The sequence below is a fragment of the Leptonychotes weddellii genome, chromosome 14 (genome assembly GCF_054177405.1).
Source record: "Leptonychotes weddellii isolate Sample4059 chromosome 14, ASM5417740v2, whole genome shotgun sequence".
Taxonomy (NCBI): Eukaryota; Metazoa; Chordata; class Mammalia; order Carnivora; family Phocidae; genus Leptonychotes; species Leptonychotes weddellii.
The window spans coordinates 69,235,384-69,259,980 of NC_138382.1; the positions used below are offsets into that span (position 1 = coordinate 69,235,384).

Here is a 24,597-nt window from a genome sequence, read left to right on the forward strand (position 1 = left end):
GAGGGTTCTGGAGGGGAGGGGAGTGGGGGGATGGGTTAGCCTGGTGATGGGTATTAAAGAGGGAACGTTCTGCATGGAGCACTGGGTGTTATATGCAAACAATGAATCATGGAACACTACATCAAAAATAATGATGTAACATATGGTGATTAACATAACATAAAAAAAAAGAATGCTCCTTCTTTTAGAATTTCTGCTGGCTTTGCTCTTTACTTCTCCTTATGAACTGTGCAGTGGCTATTAATTTGGCTTTCTACGTAGCACATTTAATGTTTGAAAAAGAAAGCCGGTATTAATCCTTTCAGAGGAAACCACAGTGTGGAAAATAGATAATGTCTAAGGACATTAACTTTTTGGTTTCTCTGCTGCAGGCACTAGCAATGGTATTCGGAGGTACTGTTTTTACCCTATGGTTAGATTGGGTCCCACAACAATTGAACAGAAGTCCTTACATTTTAAAATTTAGAATAGGATACTTTAGTTTATGATTGTTCTGTTACGTGGACTACTAGAATATCCGTGCAAAGAGCACAAAATTAGGTGATAGGAGATTAGTCCCATCATTAACTACTTTTCAGTATACTAAGTCAACCCACTTAACTCTTTCTGTCCCATAAAACAGGAAGAGGGGCACCTTGTTGGCTCAGTTGCTTAAGTGTCTAACTCTTATTCTGAGTTCAGGTCTCAATCTCAGGGTTGTGAGTTCAAGTCTCGCACTGAGCTCCACGCTGGGTATGGAGCCTACCTAAAAATAAATAAATAAATAAAAACAGGGAAAATATTATCTGTTCTACTTGCCTCACAAGGTTGTTATGAGCTTAAGTAAGAGGAAGTAATATAATACTAGAGCTAGAAGAAATGTTCAGATCATTAGTTGAACATTCTTACCTTACAGGTAAGAAATAGGAAGCGAAATATAGTTGGGAAGAATCAGAATAGTGTAGAAAGAACATGGATTTGGGATCTGCTACGTCCACAATTAATAATACGTCATCATTCCCTTAAATCTAAACCTCTAAGACCTATTTAGTTGTACAGGTATTTTTGGCAGCTAGCATAGCCATGAAATTGTGAATATTGCAACCACAAAATACTGAACACAAATCAACATGAAGCGGAATATCGGAGTGCTAGATAGTCGGTTAACAATGCATGTTCTACTGGGAAGAGATTAATGGGACGTCCCAGGTAACTTGAGCAGGACTCAGATTAATAACTAAGAAGCACATACACATAGGAGGACTCGAATTAATTACAAAATAAACTTTGAAAAATTGAGTGGAAAAATCTTTTTTTTTTTTTAACTGCCACTGTTTTATATACCCCTATAACCATTCATGACAATAAATATACACTATGTATTGTCTTCTAACAAGAGGTGAGAGACCATTTGTATAAGAGCATTCAAATCCATTTATAAAAGAGATCAGGAAGAGGGATGGTAAAGAGCAGGGATATGCACAGGAAAGAGATAAGAAGAGTGTGTTGAAGGGGGAAATAGCAGGAACTAGCAGCAATTTATGGGTGGGGTGTCAGTTTAATTATGAAAACTGGAGTATGATCTGCAAACTTCTCTCAAGAGTTATTAGAGTTAAAGATCTGGATTCAAATACTTTGAGATTGGACTACAAGCCAGGTGCCCCATATTCACGAAAGTTACAACACCCAATCCTACCATGTCTGGAAATGACTATTTTAATAATTCATCTAGGCTCATCATTACCCACCTTGAGAGGAACAGGATCCAGAAATTCATGTAATTCAAAAACTTGGAAGGAAATCACATATTTCCATAAGACCTACCTTACTAACACGTTAGGTTTCTTTCTTTTTTTTTTTTTTTAAAGATTTTATTTATTTATTTGACAGAGAGAGACACAGCGAGAGAGGGAACACAAGCAGGGGGAGTGGGAGAGGGAGAAGCAGGCCTCCCGCGGAGCGGAGAGCCCGATGTGGGGCTCGATCCCAGGACCCTGGGATCATGACCTGAGCCGAAGGCAGACGCTTAACGACTGAGCCACCCAGGCGCCCCAACACGTTAGGTTTCTTTACTGTAATTAAGTAAATTAAATGAGATAATACTAAGCATACCATGCTAACCATAGCTATGATTGGGGGGCTGTATCTTTAAAAAGAAATTTATTACTATTTAATAAATCAGTTTGTTTGGGAGAGAACATGTTTTAACATAAGGAATCCAGAGAAGAAAAAGAGTAAACAAAATCGCAGGTGACCCACTGGTAGGGAAGCCACAGGCAGACCCTGCAAAGCCCTGATCTGCAGTTCAGTACGTGAGGTCCACCTTCGGCCTGATATAAAAAGGGCAGAGATACGAGTAGGAAAGTTTTCTTTCAATGTTCCTGTTAATGCTCTAACTGAAGAAAACATTCATATACTCCAACTTATGACATAAACTGAGGGGGCAGATGCCTATTTGAATCTTCCTATCAAGCAGCAGGACACAATTAGAACAAGTCTCATTACAGTGAATTGCAGCCAAAACAATGAACAGTGTTTCCATGTTCCAGATTTCCATGCACACAAGCAGAGGTGGGAATGGAAACCACTCTTGGGAACATCCCCTCATAGCTTGGGTTTTAGATGATGGAAACAGCTTCTCTGATCAACAGACATGATTGAGAGGTTTGGCTGATTCACACATTCATCCTCAAAGCCACAAGCCATAAAGAGAACCAAAATAAATGCACAGTTCATTCCAGGGCCCCAGTGACCAAGGCAACATAACATGGGGGACAGCATATCTTAAATGGCATCATAATTTCTAGAGGGACCAAAGTTATCTATATTTAGCTGATCTCAACTTGAGTAGGATTAAAGAACTAAACTTTCTGTTATGATCCTGATCCATTAGTTCACATCCCCTTCTTTCTCCCAATCCCAATCCTATATACACCTCTTCTCATCCTTGATTCAAATAAGTGGATTCTCTTGTCTCCTCTCACCCTGCCTTTAACACTATTCCAAAGGGAGTAACTTTTAGGACTGATGGCATACTCTATGCTTGCTTTAAGCGCTGATCCCATAGAGCCCGATCTACTCACTCCTTAACCATCCTGCCACCAACCATAGCCCTGTACCTACTGAGCAACTGGGAGAAGAAAAAACCTCTTAATTCTCTCTGCTAAGAAACTGCTTTCCACTATAATGGCCACAGTACAAAGAGTGGGGAGTCAGGACAATTTAATTAGTTTTGTTACCCTGAGCAAGATACTTCCATGTCTTAGGCCCCAGTTTCCTTTACTGTAGGATAAGGGAGCTGGATCATATCAGAGCTTTTCACTTGAAAAGTATGCTCCACGGAGTCCTATAACTTACCACCAAAGAAAGGGTGGCAGTTGCCAAAAGGCTTTGGGCGGACCTCTCCCCGCCCTCCCCTCCCCAGTAATCAGAGCAGCTCTGAGCTTTTATTTTATAAACAGGTTCTGGTTACTTTAAGACAAGGTTCCTCAGATTTAAAAAGTCAGAGCACTGCTTAGCATGGCACTAGGCACAAATGGGCACTCGGCACACAACAGGCACTCACGTCATTTCATGACTGAATGAAAACCGAAGGGACTCATGTGATCTCTAAGATGCCTTCCAGCTCTGACCTTCTATGGTTCCATGGCTGCTTCACATGCATTACAATCAAGTGGTACCGTCTGCCTGTTTGTGAAGGTACTGAGACTTCTCCTGCTTGTTCCTTCGTTTTGAGGAACGAAAGTATGTTGTGGGCTGATTCTAGAAAATAATGTCTGTGTCACTGGGTACAAGGATTCAAATTGGTGAAAACAGGAAAATATCTTTGGCAAATAGGAAAAAAGAGGAATATGTTTTAAACAATACCCAAGCCTATGTTCTTGCAGAAGAGTTCAAACGTGAGAAAAATGTCAACATAACAGGTTAGTAACAAAAGCACATACCCTTCAAAGATAATTAAAACATAAACAAAAGGGCCAAAATATATCCTGCATCTCTTGAAAATTCTTCTGAACGTTATCAGTGCAAACATCCCAGTGTTGTAGGTAATGACTTAAGAGGACTTAGACTTACTCTGTGATCTTGGGGTCCAGGTTGCCAATCCATAACCGGTGCCCTTCCTGCAGGGAACCCTCTGAAAGGATGGATGCGTTCTCCAGGGGAAGAGTTTTGGTTTCTGCTTCCATCAATCTCTATGAAAAACTAAAGGAAATGTGAACATTCAGGCAGGAGAGGAGCAACACTGTGTGAACATGAGGCTTCAAATTCAATTAACAAACATTTATTCAAGGAGGGCAAGCTCTGGCCAGTTCTTCAAAGGCCTCAGTCATTCCACAACCAGGGCCCCAGCACCAGTTCCCTTGGGACAGCTCCTCTGGCAGCCAGAGTGCAAAAGCTTCCATTTAAGGTGAAAGGGGCGTGGTTCTGTGTGCAGAAACTAGTTTTCCTCTTCTGAAGCCAGAGGCAGACTGGGCAGGAGGCCAAAGGCTCTATTACTACATGACTCCAGTTTAAAAACTGTCACCCAAAACAAGTCTTGGAAATCACCAGAAAGAAGAGTCTTAATGGCACTGAAGGAGATGGGTGGGAAAGAGCAGCATACATGTCTTCCTCATGAAAGAGGCAATCTAGGAAATTGAAGACCGTAGATTTTGGAGTTAGAACTTGGTTTGAAAGCTGGTTGTGTGACTTGATGGAGAATAATCTGAACACTCTAGCCTCCGTCTCCTCATATTATGAATGGAGAGAACAGTTCTTATCTTATAGGGCTGTTGCGAAGATTAGAGATAGTGCATGAAAAATCATTAAACACTGCATCTAACAGCAGTAAGCAATCAATAAATGTTCACTAGTATCATGTTTAATATTTTGGGAGAGACTCAGAAGAAGAGACTAATTCCTCCTTAGTCATTCCAGTTGCACCGTTTATTTGCTGTGTAACCTTGTTCAAGTTACTCTGCCATCCTGTACCTCAGTTTCCTCATCTCTGAAATGGAGTAATACCTCATAAAAGTTGTGTGGATTTACTGAGTTAACACACCCAAAGCGTTAAGAACAATGCATCACACCTAAGAAGCTTTCAATTAAAGTTAGTTTAAATTATTACTAGTCTTCCATCCTGGAAGGGAGGATGAGGGTTATGATGGAGACAATAGGGGCAAGAGAAAAAACCTGGGTGTCAAGAAGACCTGGTTTCAAAGTTTGGCATTTCCACTGGAAGTCACTTCTCTCTAAGCTTGTTTCCTCATCTCTACATATCAAACCTTGCCCTGCTTGTAACTTAAGGTTGCTGAGAGGGCCAAAAATGAGATGACAGATGTAAAATAAAGCTTTAACAAATGTATAATGTGGTAGAGAAAGAAAAAAGAGCTGGGAAGATGGCAGGCTGTGTCAGACTTCAGAACTAAAATACACATAGGAACCATGTGTATCATGTAAGCAGATGTGCCTCAGAGGTCAGTGCTGCAGGAAATGTCTCAAAAACAACAGATGACATATACTGAACACTGCCGTTACCTCTTATTCATCTCAGTAGAGCCTATGAAGTCTGGCACACGGTGGGCCTTACGTGTTTGTTGAACATGTTTATCTAGCCCCACATGTGAGGGTATTCTTCTTCCTTTCTCACTCACATGTTCAATCTGTTCAGCAATGCATGATAAGCAACTGCTAACTGCTAAACCCAGGGCTATGTGCTGAAAATAGAGAAATGAATAAGCTATAGATCTTGCTCTTGCCTCCTGAGAGAAAGGTGAAACACACAGAAACAGAATCTCAGGAGTGGAAACAGAGGAGGAGAAACATTTTGTCTTCTCCCTGCTTTCCTTTCCTCCTATTTTCCTACAGATCACTCATTCATTAAACAAAACAAAACAAAAATTGAGCTTCTATTTCTAGGCATTGTCTAGATACTGGGGACGGAGCAGTGAACAAACAAGGTCTCTGCTAGGGATGCTTGTATTTGGAAGAGGGGCGGGGGGGGAAAAAACAAAAGGAAAATAAATAAGCAATATGTAAGTAACTACTGACAGCTGCAAACACAATTAAGCAAGGTGATTTGACAGGGAGACGGGGTCGGACTACAGAATTAGTGGAGAGGGAAGGCCTCTCTAAAGGACATAACACTGAGATGAGGCTTCAATGACAGGACCTCCTGATTTTCTCATGTCTGAAAACAGCAATACCAACAACTACTTAATATCACAGGAGGGTACCATGTTTTGGTGGCAAGAGTACAGGATATGGGGCCAAAAGATCTATATTCAAATCCTGGCTTTTGTACCCAGTTATTGCATGATTTAGTAAGTGTCTTCTCAGAAAAGCTTTCCCTAAGAGTTGAGCTCCTTGTTAGACTCTATCAAAGCCACCTTTCCTTTCCAGATAATGCTAATTCAATATTATTTCCTATTCCATATTCTGTCTCCCTCACTAGAATGTAAGCTTCTACAGGGCAGGGCCTTGCCTGTCCTGATCATAGTTCTATCCCCAGCACTTAGTACACTGTCTGGCTCATGGCTGGTGCTCGATATTTACTGAATGAATGAATGAGGCTCCACTTGGAGCCTCCGTTTCTTCTTCCTTTCTAGAATGGGCCCGATTATCCCTAACTCATGGGTCGTTAAGAAGCTTAAATGAGACAGTATCTATGACAGCTCAGCCCAGGGCCTTTTGAGGAACGGTAAAGTGTAATGAGATCAAGATGGCATGCGACTATCAAAATCTTTTAGGTCTGCAATGGCGACAACCCCCTAGATTAAGAGAGTTCACAAAACGCTGTTATCTATTCTCGCATCTGACCTGCAACAACCTGGAAGGCAGGAATAATCAATCATACGGGGAAACTAAAGTCCAGAGAAGCAAAGCCACTTGTTCCTAAAGCTAACGGTAACGGCAGGGTCAAGCCTGGAACCCCGGCTTCCCGATTCCTGGCCGCGAATTCCCAGATGCGATGGGTCATTTCTCGGATTGTTATTTCCGGGCTAGCGGCGGGACAATCCGGGGCGGGGCCTGAGAAGCCGTCTTGCTAGGGCAGCCTGCTCTACGAGCCCCTCGCGGGGCCCGCGCTGGGGTGCAGCGGCGCATCGCGGCGGGACTCACCTCGTGGCCTCGGCGTCGTCCCCTCGGCTCATGCCCCAGAAGCAGATCCCGACTCCACGGCCCGACGGCCCTCCAAACGCGTCCGATCCAACGCCGCCTCCTGCCAGGCCGTCGGTGACGCGCTACGCCTGCGCCGCCACGCCGCCCCATGACGTCATGGCGCCCGCGCCGCCGCCGTCACCGCGGTGGCGTAGGTCTTTTCCTAGTAACCAGGGCGATAGCTGGTGAGTGGCGTCTGCACGGCCTGGAGGCGCGCGCTGGGTCCGGGTGCCAGAAACTTCTATTCAAAGATTTCTGGGGGACCTTAGGGAGTCTGATCGCCGTCCCCCGACCGGTTCCATTCGAGTCCGGCTTGACCTTTAAGGCTGGGGGCGGGACCTGTCGCTTCCCAGAGAGTTTCATGGGGTGGGGGCGGGGCTTGTCTCCTCAGCTAGGAACTTCGAGGATGGCGGAGGGGAAGGGAGCTTACTCAATAGTAGCCACTACTTAGTAGCCCACTATTTGGCAGGAACATTTAGTTTTCCCATGGAAGTAGGTATTATTATGCTCCCCCCCCCCCCCATGATGAAGAAGTGGAAGCTCAGAGAAATAACTACCAGGGTCGTGCGGCCAGTAAGTGACGGAGCTTAAATTACAAAACCTCAACTTTTAGCTGTTACTCTGTGTCTTCCCTTGGCGAACAGTTGTCATTTCAGTACTGTTATCTAGTTACAGAGTGTTTCTGCAGCCCTTATCTCATTGGATCGCCCTGGTAACCCTGACAAATAGTATTGTCATCTACATTTTACAGAGGAGATTGAGGTCCAGAGAGTTCGACCTAGCTGAGGTCACTTATCTAGGAAGTGCTAGAACCAGGGCTCTTTCCCAGGTCTTCTCTAAGTTTGGTGCCGTTTTCCTTTCACTACACTCCATTGCACTACCCAGAATCTGGTCTGACCTTTCATTTTACAGTTGAGGAAACACAGCCTAGGTAGGAGAAATGATTTGATACAAGTCATATGTCAGTCCTAGAGCTGGCACAAATGCTTTTTGAGTACAGGTAGTTATGAATCTATAGAGGATGGTTGGCAGGGAGTGATGAAGTAGGAATATTGGGATTCATACCTTCTAGCTCTTAGGCAAAAGCTCTTTCTCCACCTGTTAAAGTGTCTTATCCTCCTTTGGCTATGTCAGGGACATGATTCTATATTATAGTCATGATACTATGAATAGTCAGATTCTATGTAGTCAGTTGCTATAAACACCTTTACATGGCACTGAATTTAGAGAGCATACCCTACTATCTCTATGTGGAAAATCTGGCAAACCAAGAGATCATTGAAGCACTGTTGGTAAGTAGATCCCAGGACCTTCAATCTGAGGCTTAGATTCCAAATCTTGAACCATAATTGTGACCTTGGTCAAGGACCTGCTCTTTCTAGACTTTCATTCATGTATTCATCACTTGTATTCAGTGTCTTCTGTGTTTAGGGACTGCTAGGTACTGGAGGTATGGCAATGAATAAGACAACCATAGATCAGTCCTTGCGATGGTTATAGTCTTGTGGAGGGAATTAGGCAATGATCAAATAACTACACAAATATTAGCTAATATTGTTTAAGCACTATGAAGAAGTGTAGGGTGTTAACAAAAATGGGCTACAGGACATTTGATCTAGTTGGGTTGGAGGAGACAGCCAGAGAAGGCATCCTCTGAGAAAGCGATGCTTAAGTTGAAATCTGAAAGAAAAATGGGAGGTAGTTCATTAAAGAGGTGGGGTAAAATCATTCCAAGCAGATTCAGCTTCAGCAGTATTTTGAAGACCTAGGAGCAGAAGGAATATTCCAGGAAATGAAAAATGAGTGTGCTTATTTGTAAAATGTGGGTGGTAATCACATATCTGGTTATCAGATAATACATGTGAAAGTATTAAAAATGTACATATTATAAGCTAATATACAGCTGAATTGGGAGAGGTTGCTGGGAGAGTGGACAATGGGCTTTGTGTCCCTCATCTAGTTCTTTTTAAAAATTAAAATACACCTATGGAAAACAGAGAGGGTCAAGTTTTGAGAACCTTAACTTTGGAAAAACAGTATGTGCTTCAAACAGTTTTAAAAATTACTTCAACGGTTTCAACAATAATGTCAGTAATTGCTCTGAGTGGTTTCAGGTACATAATAGTATAGTATAGTGGTTAAGAGCACAGACTGGAGCTAGATTGCCTGAATTCTAACCTTGGGCAAATTATTTATCTGTGCCTTTATTTCTTCATCCATAGAATGGGTATACTGACAGTACTTATTTCATAGTGATATCATGAGGTTCAAATAAGTTAATGTATGCAATGTAGCACTTAGAATTGTTTCTGGCACATAGTTGTAACTCTGTAAGTGTTGGCAATTGTTTCATTTTTTATTGTTATAATTATCTTTTTAAAGCCTCATTAATATCACCATGGTAAAAATGGGGTGCAAACCAGCTCAGAGAGGTGAAATGATCTACCCAAGTTAATAAGTGTGGGATTCCAGTTCAACACTGTGTCCAAAGCCCAGGTACTTCCTGACGCATTTTTCTCTCAGTATAGGTTAATTTTGTTGGATTGGGCTCCTGTGACAGTTCCTTTCCTCGACTTTAATGCTTCTGTGCTGAACTGTTAATATGCATGTCCTTAAGGTAAAGGGCCCAAGGGACTGCCTTTATTGAACTTCCACTTTGAAATTTCCTGACTTCTGTGCAATTAAAATCTGTGCCTAAAACATTTCAGCAATGTGGTTTATTTATAGAGTTGTCTTCCGGTTCACATGTACTGGGTCTCCTTTTGGGTACTGCATTTTCTGTCAAAGGTTGTTTATTTCTAACCCATTTTGATTTCCTGTTGCTTTGTGGATTGGTATTATGACCTGCAACAGGAACACCAGGAAACCTGTCTTAAATGGAGCAGCCAAATTGAGACCCCGTAGATAAAAAAAAATAAATTAAAAAAACACATTATTATACAGCCATATTTGGATATAAGTGTGGGTTAGGCATTGGCTATATTAGAAAAATCTAGATATAGAAACCTCACTCAGAGCCAAATTTTGTGAACAGTTTTGCCGAAATAGGGCAGAGCTATTAGTTCCATGCCCTTGGACAGTGACAGTCTCTTTGAACCTCAGTTTCTACATCTGTAAAATGGAGATTACTATACTTTCTTTGTGGCATTATTGGGAGGATTAAGTGAAATATGTACAGCTAAGCAATCAGCCTGGGCCTGACTTCAGTTAATAGCAGCTATTGATAATAATTAAAGAAGAAGAAAAGATACTTCTTCATTTTTTAATCCAGATTTGCTTTTACTGACTTCATATACTAATCCATGACATCTAGCATCCCTTGCTATTAAAAATCCCATCAGGAGAGAAAAAAATTATATCAGAAATAATTTGCCTTTGCTCTGCTCATTTGCTTTTCTTTTAAGAAATAATGGTAATGATAGCTAGCATTTAATAAGCAGATACTGTATTCCTGGCACTGTGCTAGGTGTTTTCCATACACTTACTATTTCATTTTAAGATCAGGATATTATTTTTCTCATTTTGCAGATGAGGTAAGTGATGCCCATATAGGTGGAGTGAACTGTCCAAAGTTGAAATGTATATCCAAAAATAAATAAAATAAAAGCAGCTGGGTGTTACGTAGGTGATGGGGATGAAGGAGGGCACTAGTTGTGACGAGCACCGGGTGATGGACGGAAGTGTGGAATCACGAAACTAATATAACGCTGTGTGGTGACTAACTGGGATTTAAATAAAAAATTAAAAGTACATCCAGATTTGACTGACTAGGCTATCTTGTATAATGACACGCAAGATTTCTTTATTGTGTCTGACCCTTGTGTGAAAGTCTTTTTGAAAGGAAAGGCGATAGTTATCAACAGATACCCTTTCGGGGGCTTCTGCTATCCGCTGGGCACTATGCCCATTATTTTACCTGCATAAACTCATTTATTCTTCCCCACCCTAAGAAATAATTATAATTATCCCCATTTTACAGTTGAGGAAATCGAGGTGCAGAGTCAGGTTAGAGGCATTTAGTCAGTGGTGGAGCCAGGATTGGATTCCATCTGGCTACAGAGCACATGCTCTGATTTAGTTCTACTGCATCAACATTTTAGGATAGGATTTTCTTTTCTTTTTTTTTTTTTTAATGAGGTGTAGGACAGATTTTCAAAGATAGTAGTAGCTTCCAGGTATTTGATGAGAATTGTTCTTGGTTTTAACTAAGTGGTAGCCAGATTCCTGGCAGATGCTAGCTGTACATTAGCTAGATGCTAGCATTTTTTCATGGTCAGAACTTTAGATGTATAATGTGTAACTTGTGTTAACACTGAGGAGGGTGGCGTTTTCCAGAGCTTCAGTTCTGTAACATGGAAGTCCTCAAACCTCAACCGTGCTTCAGACTCACATTAAAGTAAAGTGCATTCTAATTGGTAATCAGTGCATAAGGAACCAAAGAAAATTTTAATTAAATGCTGTTGTGTGAATTTTCCAGTCATTTTATGCCTGTTGAAATGATTTTTTTTTAATTTAGTTTAAAGTCCTCTTTCAGTGCTCTGCCCTCCCTCTTTATAGTATAACTTTATCAAGATTTTTTGCCTTTTCTCATGTAAGGATTTAATTAGCATCATTAAAGATTTAGGCTGCTGCACATTTACTTACTCTGTGTTCCCTGTGTACTCTAAGAAGCATTTGGTACAGTAGAAAGAGCCTGGCGATTTGGAGTCTTACAGAGACTATGGGCAAGTTACTTAAATCTCTGTGAGCCTCAATCTCTTCATCCTGTAATATGGGGCTAATCATATTTCCTTGGATGGCTGTTGGGAGGAGACAATATATTTAAATTGCCTAGCACATAGCTCAGTTTGCAGGGGTTGCTTGATAATTAATACAAATTATTTTCTGAAGTTGTAATACAGTCTGTTTTACTTAGATCTCCTTTTTGTCTTATTCTTTTTAGTGAATGTTCACAAGGATTGTCTTCAGTCATGGCCTCAGGTTTAAGGTGCTTCCGCTTGGTCCACCCTGTCTTTTGTAACTCCCTTGCAGCCTGGACCAGACCTGTTTCGGAAGGGATGCTGAAGACAGTGAGTGGAAGACAAAATGACCGTGGGCAATCCATGGCCTCTCCAGCTGTACCAATCCGTCATTTTGCTACCAAGAAAGCCAAAGGTAGAGATATATGACCTCCTCACCGCTTTCTTACATTTAGCCCTTGAACTGTCATAGCTGGAAGGGATTTCAGAGAGGTACTGAATTTCTCCCCTTGTGGAAGAATGAGGACATGGTGTCTCAGACAGTTCAGTTGATCAGCTTAAAAGATACCACAGTGACAGAGACAGTGATAGAACTGAGGGTCTGTTTGCTCATTACCATGCTGCCTCCCATGTTACCATTGCTTAGAAAATGTCTGAGTTCCTTCTTTTAGTTTTAGAATTAGAGATGTAAGTGCCAAGCAAATAAGACTATTTGTGGCAGAGATCAACATGTTTTCTCCTTATAGCAAGACCTATGTTGGAAGTAAAATTAAAACCAGAAGTTTGTTGGGTGAGGAGGTATTAGAGCCGTGGATTTAGATGGATGATCTTAATGGTTTGTGTCATCCAAGAATGAGACTTTGATATACCACAGGTCTCAGCTTAAATGGCGTTTCCTCATGGAAGCCCTCTCTGACCTCTTAGACTACTGGGTCAGGTCCCTTGTTACGTGCACTCATACGCACGGTTATTTTACATTTGACGTCCTTAGCACAGCACTCATTAATTCATCAATTAATTGTAAGATTAATTATTGTTTGTTATATGTCTTCTATGCCGGACTTTATGAGGATAGGGTCTGTATCTTGTTTAGTACCTAAGAGGGCCTGACATGTAGTATGTATCAAAAAATGTTGACTGAATGAAGGAGTGACAGAAAATTGTCAAGCACACCTGCTTTTTGCAGTGGTGGGTCAGGGCGTCCATTCCCAAAGATGGTGCTGGAAAGATGCTGCTGAGTATTTTTTCCACTGGCTTTTCCTTTTATCGTTTCTTATGGACCTTCCCTTTTCTATTAATAGGAAAATGAACAAGTTGCTGAAAGAGCATTAATACTTAGTTAGAAGACTTACATTCTGTTATTAGTGATAATGGCAACAATTTTTAATCTGTATGTCGCACTAATTTTTTTAAATTCACATATTTAGTAAATTGATCCTTATCCAGTGAAAGAATTAGAATTATCCAGTGAAGAAATTTTTGTAATTATCTGGTGAAGCACAGATCTCACCATTTACAAATGAGGAAGCCGAGGTGCCTTTGTAAGATGTTTGTCCATGGTCACATCTAGTTAGTGGCAGAACTGGAAACGAGGGGCTCTTGGTGCACACAGCATCACACACATTAGCTACAGCGAGTAAGCAGCATCTTTTCAAATTTAATTGGCTATTTAGCTTTTATCTTTTTTGATTGCCTCTTTAAAAAGTTGGTGGCTTGACATTTTCTCTTAGGTTTATTGGATTCTTTCTGTGTTGGGAATGAGAGTCCTCTGTTGATTTTATGTGTTATAGCTGTCTGCTTTGTTTTTTACTTACCGATACCTTTTGTTGAGCATAAGTTTTAATATGGTCATATTTTTTAGTCCTTTTCTTTATTGTTTGTACTTTTTATGTCTTATGTAACAAATCCTTACCTATCCAAGGTCTTAAAGCAATTCTTCTATATTTTCTTCTGTATTTTAAAGATTTTTACTTTTCATGGGTTTTTAATTCATATGGAATTTATTCCTGAATATGTTGTGAGGTTGGGAATCTAGTTTTCTAAAGTTTCTTTTTCATAATGGGTAATAAGTTCTGTCAATATCATGTATTGATTAGCTCATTCTTTACTCCTCTGTAGCATGTCAAGTGTCTTTTTATGTATTTTATTTCTGAGCTCTTAATTTTGTTGAATTACTTATCTCTCCCTACACTAAATTCCTTTCTAAATTCCAGTCACTGTCGTAATATCTTGAATCTGGTGGTATAAATCTCTCCTCATCATATACACACACTTTTTCATTTTCTTCTTTCTGGCCGTTTGCTCATGTATATGAAATTTATAATCATACTGTGAGTTTTTCTCCGTAAAGATTTTACACATTTCTTTAATCAGGTTTGTTTCTGGGATATCATCATTTTGATCACATACGTATATTTTTAAAGTAATTTTTTGGGCTATAACATATATGCAGGAAAGTACATACTTAACTTACAAGTGGTTACAGTTCAGAGAATTCTCATCAAGTGAACACAGCCTTGTAACCATCACCCATATCAAGATATAGAACATCACTCGTACCCTGGAAGCTTTCCACATGTCCCTTTCAGTTGTCACCCTTCAAAAGATAACCCATTTTATTGACTTTAGCACTGTAGATTAGATTTGCCCTTTTTGAACTCAGTATGGCTTCTTTTGTGTCTGGCTTCCTTTGGTAACAATCTCTTGGTGAGGTATGTCCATGTTGTTGCATGTAGGACTTGTTTGTGCATTTTTCTTTCTTTACGGTATCCTAGTGAAGCCTTATACCACAACTTGTGTATGCTTTCTGTAGTTGATGGGCATTTGGGTTGCTTCCAGTTTTGAACTAAAATAAAGAATGCTACTATGAACATGCCTGTGCGTGGATTTTTGTGCCCATATGAATACCTTTCTGTTGGTATACATATACCAAGAGGGGGGAATCTCTGAGTCTTCGAGGATGCGTATATTCAGTTTCTCTACATACAGTTCTCCAAAATGGTCGTGCCATGTACACTCCTACCAAAAATGTTTTAGCTTTCTCTTTGCTCCACATACTCATGAACACTTGGTATATAGTCAGTCTTTTTATTTCTAGCCATTCTCATGGGTGTGTAGTTATATCTCATTGGGGTTTTAATTTGTAATTTCTTGATAATGATGGTGAGCCCCTTCACATTTGTTTATTGGTTCTTTGTTTATCCTCTTTCCAGTCTTTTGCCCATTAAAAAAATTGATTTGTAGGAGTTTTAACATATTCTACAGATAAGACTTCTGTCATGCATACGTATTGCTGATATGCTTGCCTTTTCATTCCTTTAATGGTGTTTTTTGATGAACAGAAGTTTTTGTTTTTGTTTTTTTAAAGATTTTATTTATTTATTTATTTGACAGAGAGAGAGGTTTTTAATTTTAATATAGTCCAATTTATCAGTCTTTTCCTTTATGGATAGTTTTTTTTTTTCTTTTCTATTTGAGAAAAATTTCCCCACCTTAAGGTCATGAGTATATCTGTTACGTTATTTTATGGAAGATTTGTTGTTTTAAATTCATTTCTTTTTAAAGATTATGTGTTCTGTTTGGTTGCTGGTGAATAGGAACACTTTTGGTTATTATATGCCGATCTTGGGTTTTGCAACCTTGAAATCTTTTATTAGATCTATTGTTCGTATAGGCAGTTATAATATTTGTAAATAATGATAGGTTTGTTTTTCCCTTTCTAGTCCATATACCTTTTCTTTTTCTCCTTCCCTTTCTCCCTCCCCCGCAACTACATTGACTAAGAACTTGAATATAATTGAATAAACATGACTGATGATAGTAGGCATCCTTATTATTATTTCAGACTATCAGGAACACTTCTCATATATTAACATCAAGAATTACGTTTGCTTATTTTTTCAGTAGTCTCTCTTATAAACAAATATCTTCTGTCCCTGTTTTGTTAAGAATCTTTCATTTGAATGAGTATTAAGTTTTTATCAAATGCTCTTACTGCATTTATTAAGTTGATCATCTGTTTTTAAAAATTTTTTAATCTGTTAATGGGGTGACTCAACATCAAAGCTTTTTCGGATGTTAAACCACTTTTGCATTTTTGATATGAGCCCTACTTGCTTTTGATACATAATTTGTACGTACATTGCTTGATACGTAATCTATACGTATGTTGTTGGATTTGGTTTGCTAATATTAATTTAGGGTTTTTGAGTCTATACTTTTACGTGAGATTAGCCTTAATGTTAGCCTCTGATATTGCTGGGCATAACTTTCTAGCATTATCCTTGTCCGGTTTTGGTATCAAGACTGTATCAGTCTCATAATATGAGTTGGGGAATTCATCTCTGTCTCAGTCTGTCTCTCAGTGGGATGGTCTGATAAGATCAGGATTAATTGGTTCTTTACATGATTGGTAGAACGTGCCTGTGAAATCATCTGGACCTGGTATTTTATGTGGACAGACTTTAAATCATAGATTCAATTTCTTTAATGGTTATGATGCTGCTTAGATTTTCTCTTTTTTCTTGAGTTAGTTTTAGTAAATTATATGTTTTTAGGAAATTTTTCATTATTTCTAAGTTTTCAAAGTTGTTGGCATAAAGTTGTCCATAATAGTCTCTTAAGATTATTAAAATCTCTAATGTTTTGATAACTGTCTCCTCCTTTTCTTTCTTAATATTGATTTGTCTACTTTCCTTTTGAAGTTTGTTGGTTTCATAAGCCTTGTTAAAACGAGCTTTTAATTTTGGTGATCTCTCTTTTCTTAGTTTTATTGATTCCTGCCCCTTATTTTTTATTTTTTTCCATGTCCTTCTTTTTCTATCCTTTGAACTGGATAGTTCATTAATTTTCAACTTTTGTTCTTTTCTTATAAGCATGTACAGCTATAAACTTCTATCTAAATACAACTTCAAGTGCCTCCTAGAAATTTTAGATATACAATATTTTTATTGCCTTTTTCTAAATAATTTAAGTTTTCATTATGTGTTTCTGTAGTCCATGAGTTATTTGGAAGTGTTTAAAATTTTTCAAACATACGCTTTTTGGAGAGTTAGCTTAATCCCACTTCGATCAGAGAATGTGTCCTATATGATAGAGATTCTTTGATATTTATTGAGATTTGCTTTGTGGGTTAGAACATGGTTATCTTGTATAAAGGTTCATGTGTGCTTGAGAAGAATGCATATTTTATTGCTGGGTACAGGATTGTATATATGACCATTAGATTGATTTGGCTAATTTTGTTGATCAAAAATTTTCTATTTATTTTTTTTATTTGCTCAATTTATCAGTTATGAAGAAAGATATTTTGGATGTCCTTGTATGATTATAGATTCATCAGTTTCTCCTTTTCATTCCGTTAATTCTGAGGCTGTGTTATGGGGTATATTTAAGCTCAGAATTGTAATATCTTTCTGGTGAATTGTTTTTACTGTCATTATGAAATGGTCTTCATTTTTTCTAATAATGCATTTTGTCTTAAAATCTGTTTTTACGGGGCGCCTGGGTGGCTCAGTCAGTTGGGCGGCTGCCTTCGGCTCAGGTCGTGATCCCAGGGTCCTGGGATCGAGCCCCACATCGGGCTCCCTGCTCGGCGGGAAGCCTGCTTCTCCCTCTCCCACTCCCCCTGCTTGTGTTCCCTCTCTCGCTGTGTCTCTCTAATAAAATATTAAAAAAAAAAAAATCTGTTTTTAGGTATTAATGTAATTGCATCAGCCTTCTTTTGTTTAATATTTGCCGGGGTTATAATTTTTCCATTCCTATACATTAAACTTTCTGTAATCTCATGTTTTTGTAAAACCTCTTATGTATTGTATATGACTAGACTTAAAAAGTTCTTACTGAGAATCTCTAACTTTTTTTTTTTTTTAAAGATTTTTTATTTATTTATCTGAGAGAGAGAATGGGAGACAGAGAGCATGAGAGGGGGAGGGTCAGAGGGAGAAGCAGACTCCCCGCTGAGCAGGGAGCCCGATGCGGGACTTGATCCCGGGACTCCAGGATCATGACCTGAGCCGAAGGCAGTCGCTTAACCAACTGAGCCACCAGGCGCCCCAAGAATCTCTAACTTTTAAATGATCTTCTTGGTCTGTTTATATTTCTTGTGTTTACTGAGTATTTGTGTATCATTTTATGTTGTACTTTATCATAGTTTTCTTCGTTTCTTTTTTTCCCCCTCCTTTCTATTGAATTAATCAGATTTCTTTATTTCTCTTTTTTCATCATTGCTGATTTGGAAGTTATACATCTTATTTCTTATTGTTTTAGTAGTTACCCTTAATTTCTGTTTTTAACTTTTTATAGAAATTAAAAAGCACCTATAGAAAAGTGCAGCTGTCATAGGAAACAGCTTGATAATTTTCATAAACTGAAAACCCTTGTGTAATCAGCACCCAGATCAAGAACCAGAACATTTTCAGCATGTCAGAAGTCCCCTTTATGCTCCCTTCTAGTAACTTCCCAGCTTCTACTCCGCAGGTAACTGTTATTCAGACTTCTAATGGCATGGGTTAGTTTTGTCTCTTGTACTGTACATTCTTGTATCTGGCTCTTGTACGCACACTCTGTATTCTGGTGTCTAGCCTCTTTGCTCAACGTTATGTTTGTAAGAATCATTTTCTTCTGTGTAGTTGTAGATCTTTCTTTCTCATGGCTGTATACTATTTCATTCATATATCCGTCCTGATACTGATAGGCATAACTTAAAATTTTTAACATGCATTCTTAGTTTAAAAAAATCTAAAGTTGCAGATACTATTTCCATTGTTACTAGCTCCTGTTGTTCTTTGAAAGTATGCTGTTGTTCTGAATTTTGATCCTTTATGGATCACTTGTCTTTTATCTTGGGCTGTTTTCAATACCTCTTTGTCCCTGGTTTTCTGCACTCACAGGATGTCTAGGTATGAATTTACTTTTATTATCCTCTTTGGAAACCTGTATTTGTGAATCTGAAGATTCCCATCTTTCATCAGTTTTGAAAATTCTAAGCCATTGTTCTGTTAAGAGCAATAAGGTTTCAAGCATGGTGGTGACACAAGCAAATACATGTTTTTAAAAAATCACTCTGCTGCTTACTGGTTGGTACTTGGGGGAAAACATTTAAATGATTTGTGCTGTAAATTTCTCATCTCATCTCCCTGTACAAGGGGGACAATAATAATCTCTGTTCTTCCTACCTCGGGGAGCTGCTCTGACTCTCTAATAGAAGAATGTACTTTAAATTGCATTGCAAATTATGATGTGCTGTACAAATATCACAGGATTTAGCTCACTGTAGATGTTCAATAAAATTTGTTATGAATGAATCTCAATAAATATTTGTTGAGTAGTTAACAAGCGTAGGATAGTATTACTTAATATTTTTATTCTTTTTTCCCTTCACTCACCTTCCATGAAGAAAGGCAGGAATATTTGCTTTACCCATGGAAGTGATCTATATCTATAGAACATATATGAAAAATCACCATGGTGGCTTAGGCATAAAATCTAATTTTATTCAGCCCCCATTGCTGTTGATTTTCTGAAATATAACCATTTTTATTACCACTGGTGGTTTTTAATGTTCGTTAACTACTGTTGTTCGTTTTGTCCATCCCAGCTATCAGATACTTTGCATATCCTGTCTTAGTATTCATTTTAAAATGAATTAATGTATTTCCTGTGTCTCCAATTAGATTTTTTGGAGACAATCTAATGGAAAATTCATGGGTTTAAAATTGGGCAGATCCGGGACCAAATCTTGGCTTTACTATTTCATGACCTTGTGACATTAGGCAAGTCACTTTACCTGTTTCATCTTCTGTTTATTTTTCTAAAAAATAAGGAATTCATTTATGGAGTGCCTGCCATATGGATAGTGTTCTTTTAGGTATTTGAATTACTTAATTTGTATCATAGCAACCTGGCAATATAGGTATTAGCCCTGTTTTACAGGTAAGGAACCTGATACTCAGCAGAGTAGAGTAACTTGCCCAGAGTCATAAAACTGGTGTGCATCATAGCCAGTATTTTCACCTGAGGTGTTTCATTATAAAGATTGTGCCTTCACTAGTATCTCAGAAAGTGATTAGCACAGTGTTGGGTACCTAGCGGACAGTCAATGTAGGCTCTCTTTTAGGGCACTGATAATGTATAATTTTTTAGCACTTGGCATTTTTCTCTGCACTTAGTGGCACTTCTTCACTAGTTGTTTATTGTCTCTGTGTATGCTGCTGTTCTTTTATTCACTGATTGTTGACTTCCTAGCCAAAGGGAAAGGACAACTCCAAACCAGAGTGAATCTTAATGCTGCCTTGGTTGAGGATATAATCAGCTTGGAAGAGGTGGATGAAGAAATGAAGTCTGTGATGGAAGTACTCAAAGATAATTTCAATAAGACTGTCAATATAAGGACCTCACCAGGTTAGTGGCTGAACCAATGTTTTGGAGAGGGGCATAGTGGAAAGATCATGGCTTTGGCAGAGCTGGGTTTCAGTCCCGGTTTTATTACTTACTCACTGGTGACCATGGGCAGTTACTTTACTTTTCTGGTCCTCAGTTTCCTTGTCTAAATTCCCACTTTATAGCTTTGGGGTAGGTATTAAAATAAATGAGGTAACATGCGGAATGGTTGGAGCACAGTGCCTGGCTCATCGTTAACACTACTTTATTCATCCATTTAGCAAATATTTGTCTACTGTGAACTAAGTATTGTGCTGGTACACAGTGGTGAACAAAAAATAGGCATGGTCTTTGCTGTCACGGAATTGCACTCTCAAAAAATGGGAGTTTTATTAAGATTGTACTATATAAGCACTTCTAGGTATATAATCTCACAGTAACCGACATCTTTGGTCCGATTTTTGCAGTTTGTCCTATTTGGCCATTCTTATCCCTTACTGGGAACCAAGTGGCTGCAAACCTATCCATCTGAGGCATTTCTGTACCCCTGAGCTTGACCAGGAAGATTCCGTTTGGGTTAATAACTTCCTGAAAGTGGCTTTTCTAAGTGGGAAATGTCAGAACTGTCTAGGAGAACTGTTTGCAGATGTGATGGAAGAAGTGAGTTGTCAGCTAATGGTGCAGGCAGGCAGGAAAAATCCAATTGCTGCTAAATTGGCCTTTTGGAAACTGTCATCATCCTAGAGTCAAGCCTGGGACCCCCTCCGAACGTATCTGTGGGAGCTTGGGCTGCTCCTACTCACATCTTGGTTGGGATCGTTCCTAAGGAAACTAGAAAATATTTCGTGAGCTTGTTCTTAAGAAAACCAAGTGAAAAATATACAGCTCCATTTATAAACACCAGCAGAAACATACTGAGTTCAGGGAGACGAGATCCTATGTGAAATCAGAAGACCATTCCGTCATTTGTCAACCTTTGGACTGGGGCATTTCTGCCTTTGCTGACAGTAGAGCGTGCCATTCAATCTCTCCCAACTGTTTATTTTAAACTTGCTTATTATTTTAGGTATGAAACTGATAAAGTGCTTTGTCTCCCCTGTGCTTTCTGGCCTGTTAACATTCTGCAGCCGAAACCAGAGAGCAGTTTGAGAGGAGCTCAGGGAGAAATGTGATACTTAAAATTAGCCAGCAAGCTCTACTCTGGTTGAACTTAAAAAGATGATGGGCCTGGAAAGAGGTTGGGAGTGTAATTTGTTAAATGTTAACCTCTGAGAAAATGAGGGGCAGGAATGAGGCTGAGGGAGATTCTCGCTGGGGACAGATTGAGGGAAAAGGATTTGATGCATTATGTCGCTATGGATTTAGGGAACGGGAAACATCACAATTGCATACTGAAAAGCCCATGTTGCAACTTCTGTGGCATAGGATCTTATGGCAAATCAGGAAGGTTGAGTCAAGATCCATTTTCAAAAGGCCTCCCGTTGGTATTTCCTCTTTGCCTCTTTTTCTTCAAGGTTATGTTTGTGTAACGTTCTCCGTAGAACTTGGGGCCATGAAGAGACTGGGTGAAACTGAACTCAGCCAGTCTTTTCTGTGCCAGATTCTTCCATATCCTCTTTCATTACTATCTGAGCCAGCAGGCGCTTTTCCTTTCACACCTCCGTCCGTCTACCAGCAAGTTCTGTCTCCAAGGTAGTTGATTGCTTTTGATAGTTGTCTAGGTACAGATTTATCCACGTGTTTGTTCTTGCCCTCTTCCATTCATTTGCCCATCTACACACTCAGGTATTCACCAAAACATTACTGAGCACTTAATGCTGTGCTGGTGAATAGGTGCCGTAGATAGAGAAAAGGCATCGTTCCCACTTTTCAAGAGCCTCGAGCCTAATGTGAAGGGATAGACAAGTAAACCAACATGGACAAAACCATATAGCAAAGCAGAGTGGTGAAGACCATGCCTTTAGAGTTAGCCAAACTAGGCTCCATTATTAAGAGCTGTTGTGACCTTGAGCAAGTCACTGTTTGGTCCTCAGTTTTCTCATCTCAAAAAATAGTGGTACTGTTTCATAGTGTTACTGTGATAATGAAAGCAACCAAATTATAGAAAGCATTCAGCACAATGTCTTGCTCATAGAAAATGTTCAGCAAATACTGATTATTATAGAAGAGCGCATAGGGTCCTTGGGAGCTCATAAGGGGTTTGTAATCCGGCCCAGAAGGTCAGTTAAGATTTCTGAGATTGGATACTGTTATAGCTGAGTGTTAAAGAATGAGCCCGAGTTACCTGAACAGAGAAGGACATTCTCAATAGGAAGAAAAATATATATTCAGAGTCCTGAGGCAAGAAGAAGACTGTATTAGAGAAATTGGAAGTAGGTTGGTTTGGTTAAAACTTAGGAAAAAGTCAAGAAATAATTTAACATTTATTGGGCACTTGTATATGCCAGGATACAGTTACAAGTGCTTTCCAGAAACTCTCACTGAATCCTCGTTAACAACACTATGAGAGAAGTACAATTTTTATGCCCCATTTAGAGTTCAGGAAACAGGTGCCGAAAGGTTGAAGAGATCTGCCCAGGGTCAAAGAATCAGGAGATGGCAGAGTTGGTATTTGAACCCAGATCATTGGTCTTCAGAATCATAGAGACTTTTACCATTATACATCCTGGACTCTTCCAGATTGAAGCCCGTGGTATCAACAACCTCCTTGCTTGTGATGACATTAAACTGGTTGAATACTTCAAATTGGATCTTTGGGCCATAAAAGTACTTCATTATTCTAACAACAGTTTGCTGGGACAACACCCAATTTGTCTAAAAGGACTCCTCCCTACCTTTCTCTTTGTGTCTCAGAATGAGCCATATATGGTTGGCCACCCTCGTGGATGATAAGTGAAGTCCTCATTCTGTCAACATATGCAAGCCCTTTCCATCATGTGACACTGCTGCTTCTACAAAAGCCCCTTGAACAGTCTTGCCACATTGATAAGGGATCCCAGAATATTCGCTGAATCTGAATTAGGTAGGGACTTAGATGTGGGGCTGTTAAAGTCCTTCTGAATTCTAACACCCGGTGACTTTTCTTCCAGGATCCCTTGATCATATCACTGTGGTAACTGCTGATGGGAAGCTTGCTTTAAACCAGATTGGCCAGATCTCTATGAAGTCGCCACAGCTGATTTTGGTGAATATGGCCAGCTTCCCAGAGGTGAGGTGGCTTTGCCAAAAAGGATTCTTCTTCATGGTCTCTTTTGGAGTGGAGGAGGCTGGGTCAAGTCAGGAGGAAGTATTCCCTCCAGCTTGGGATGAAACAAAAGAGAAGGCACAATAAAGGGAACTTCAGGATTTAGGGAAATTCTCTTTTCCTGTTTCTAAATTCCTTTTCTGTTAAACTCAAACACTAAAAGGCCATGCAAGTAATTTGAATACTGAAACAGGCTCCATCTAAGAAAAACAATAGTGGCGATGCAGTGATTGGCGCTTAGCCAGATGGAAGGGGCTGGAGTAAGCAGGAGAACCTGTGCCCTGTCTGAAGGGAGCAGCCTCTGCCCAGCTCCTGCTGATCGTTGCTAGGCAGAAATGTAGACCTGGTCATCAGTGTTATCAGATATTAAGGTTTTTATTTCTAGATGAAGCCAGTAACTCAAATTTTTATATAAGACTGTTAAATGTTGATAACTGATTCACTTTTTTTTTTTTTTTAAAGACCATGAGACAAAACATATTCATGGGCCAGATATGGTCTATGGGCCTCCAGTTTGTGATCTTTGCATTACCATTTGGAGCAGACCTTCCGGAATTCATATTCCTTTCAAACTGGACTGGTCATTGTAGAATTGCACAGAGCACAGAGCTTCCAAGGTGTAAAATGGGTTGCATTAGATCACTGCAACCTTGAGGCTATGATTTAAGTCTAGTTGAGGAAATAAATGGGTTTTTACTTGTTGGTCCAGTAGGAATTGACCTGGATTGGGAGTCCTGGAGAACCTGGAACCCGGTCCCACCTCTCCTTCCAGCTGACTGTTTGACCTCCATTTTCTAATCTGTTAATATGAGGTGAAGGAATCTGAGGTCCCTTCCTGTTCCGATGGTCTCTTTCAGTAGTTCTATTCCAGACACCAAAGTAGAACCTGTTGGATTTGACAAACTGGATTAGAAGTATGAGTAAGGGAAAGCCCTTGCTATGAACAAACTGTTTCAAATCAGAGGGCTACTGTAGCTGATGTTCCAGGCACACTTGGGCGGGGGGCTGTTACCACTCCCCCATTCCATTTTCCATACCTCAGCCAGAGTGAACTTTCAAAAATATATATTAGATTATGTCATTATGCTTTAAATTTTTCAGGGGCTTCATGTAATCTTT

The 24,597-nt window shown here is 39.5% G+C and overlaps 2 protein-coding genes and 1 long non-coding RNA gene across 5 annotated transcripts in view; 2 read left to right on the top strand and 1 right to left on the bottom strand.

The window, feature by feature from the left end:
• The window catches only part of RBM18 (RNA binding motif protein 18), a 21,720-nt gene extending 14,501 nt beyond the window's left edge, over positions 1-7,219 (bottom strand). Inside the window, exons 1-2 of the mRNA XM_006747064.3 lie at positions 7,078-7,219; positions 4,054-4,182 (exon numbers count right to left, since the gene is read on the bottom strand). Of these exons, the coding sequence (XP_006747127.1) occupies positions 4,054-4,166 (113 nt within the window). The 5' untranslated portion in view covers positions 4,167-4,182; positions 7,078-7,219. The remainder of the gene's footprint in view (positions 1-4,053; positions 4,183-7,077) is intronic.
• The window catches only part of MRRF (mitochondrial ribosome recycling factor), a 52,506-nt gene continuing 35,016 nt past the window's right edge, over positions 7,108-24,597 (top strand). Inside the window, exons 1-4 of one of the 3 annotated variants that reach the window (XM_006747066.3) lie at positions 7,108-7,301; positions 12,059-12,270; positions 20,100-20,255; positions 23,324-23,442. In XM_006747066.3, the coding sequence (XP_006747129.3) occupies positions 7,108-7,301; positions 12,059-12,270; positions 20,100-20,255; positions 23,324-23,442 (681 nt within the window). Of the gene's footprint in view, positions 7,302-7,502; positions 7,690-8,384; positions 8,409-12,058; positions 12,271-20,099; positions 20,256-23,323; positions 23,443-24,597 lie in introns of those variants that run through there. The other 2 variants (XM_031017896.2, XM_081803535.1) reach the window with 2 other exon arrangements.
• LOC145717115 (uncharacterized) lies at positions 12,281-14,725 on the top strand. Its single transcript, XR_014140145.1, has 2 exons — positions 12,281-13,899; positions 13,983-14,725. It is a non-coding gene; the product is annotated as an uncharacterized LOC145717115 (long non-coding RNA).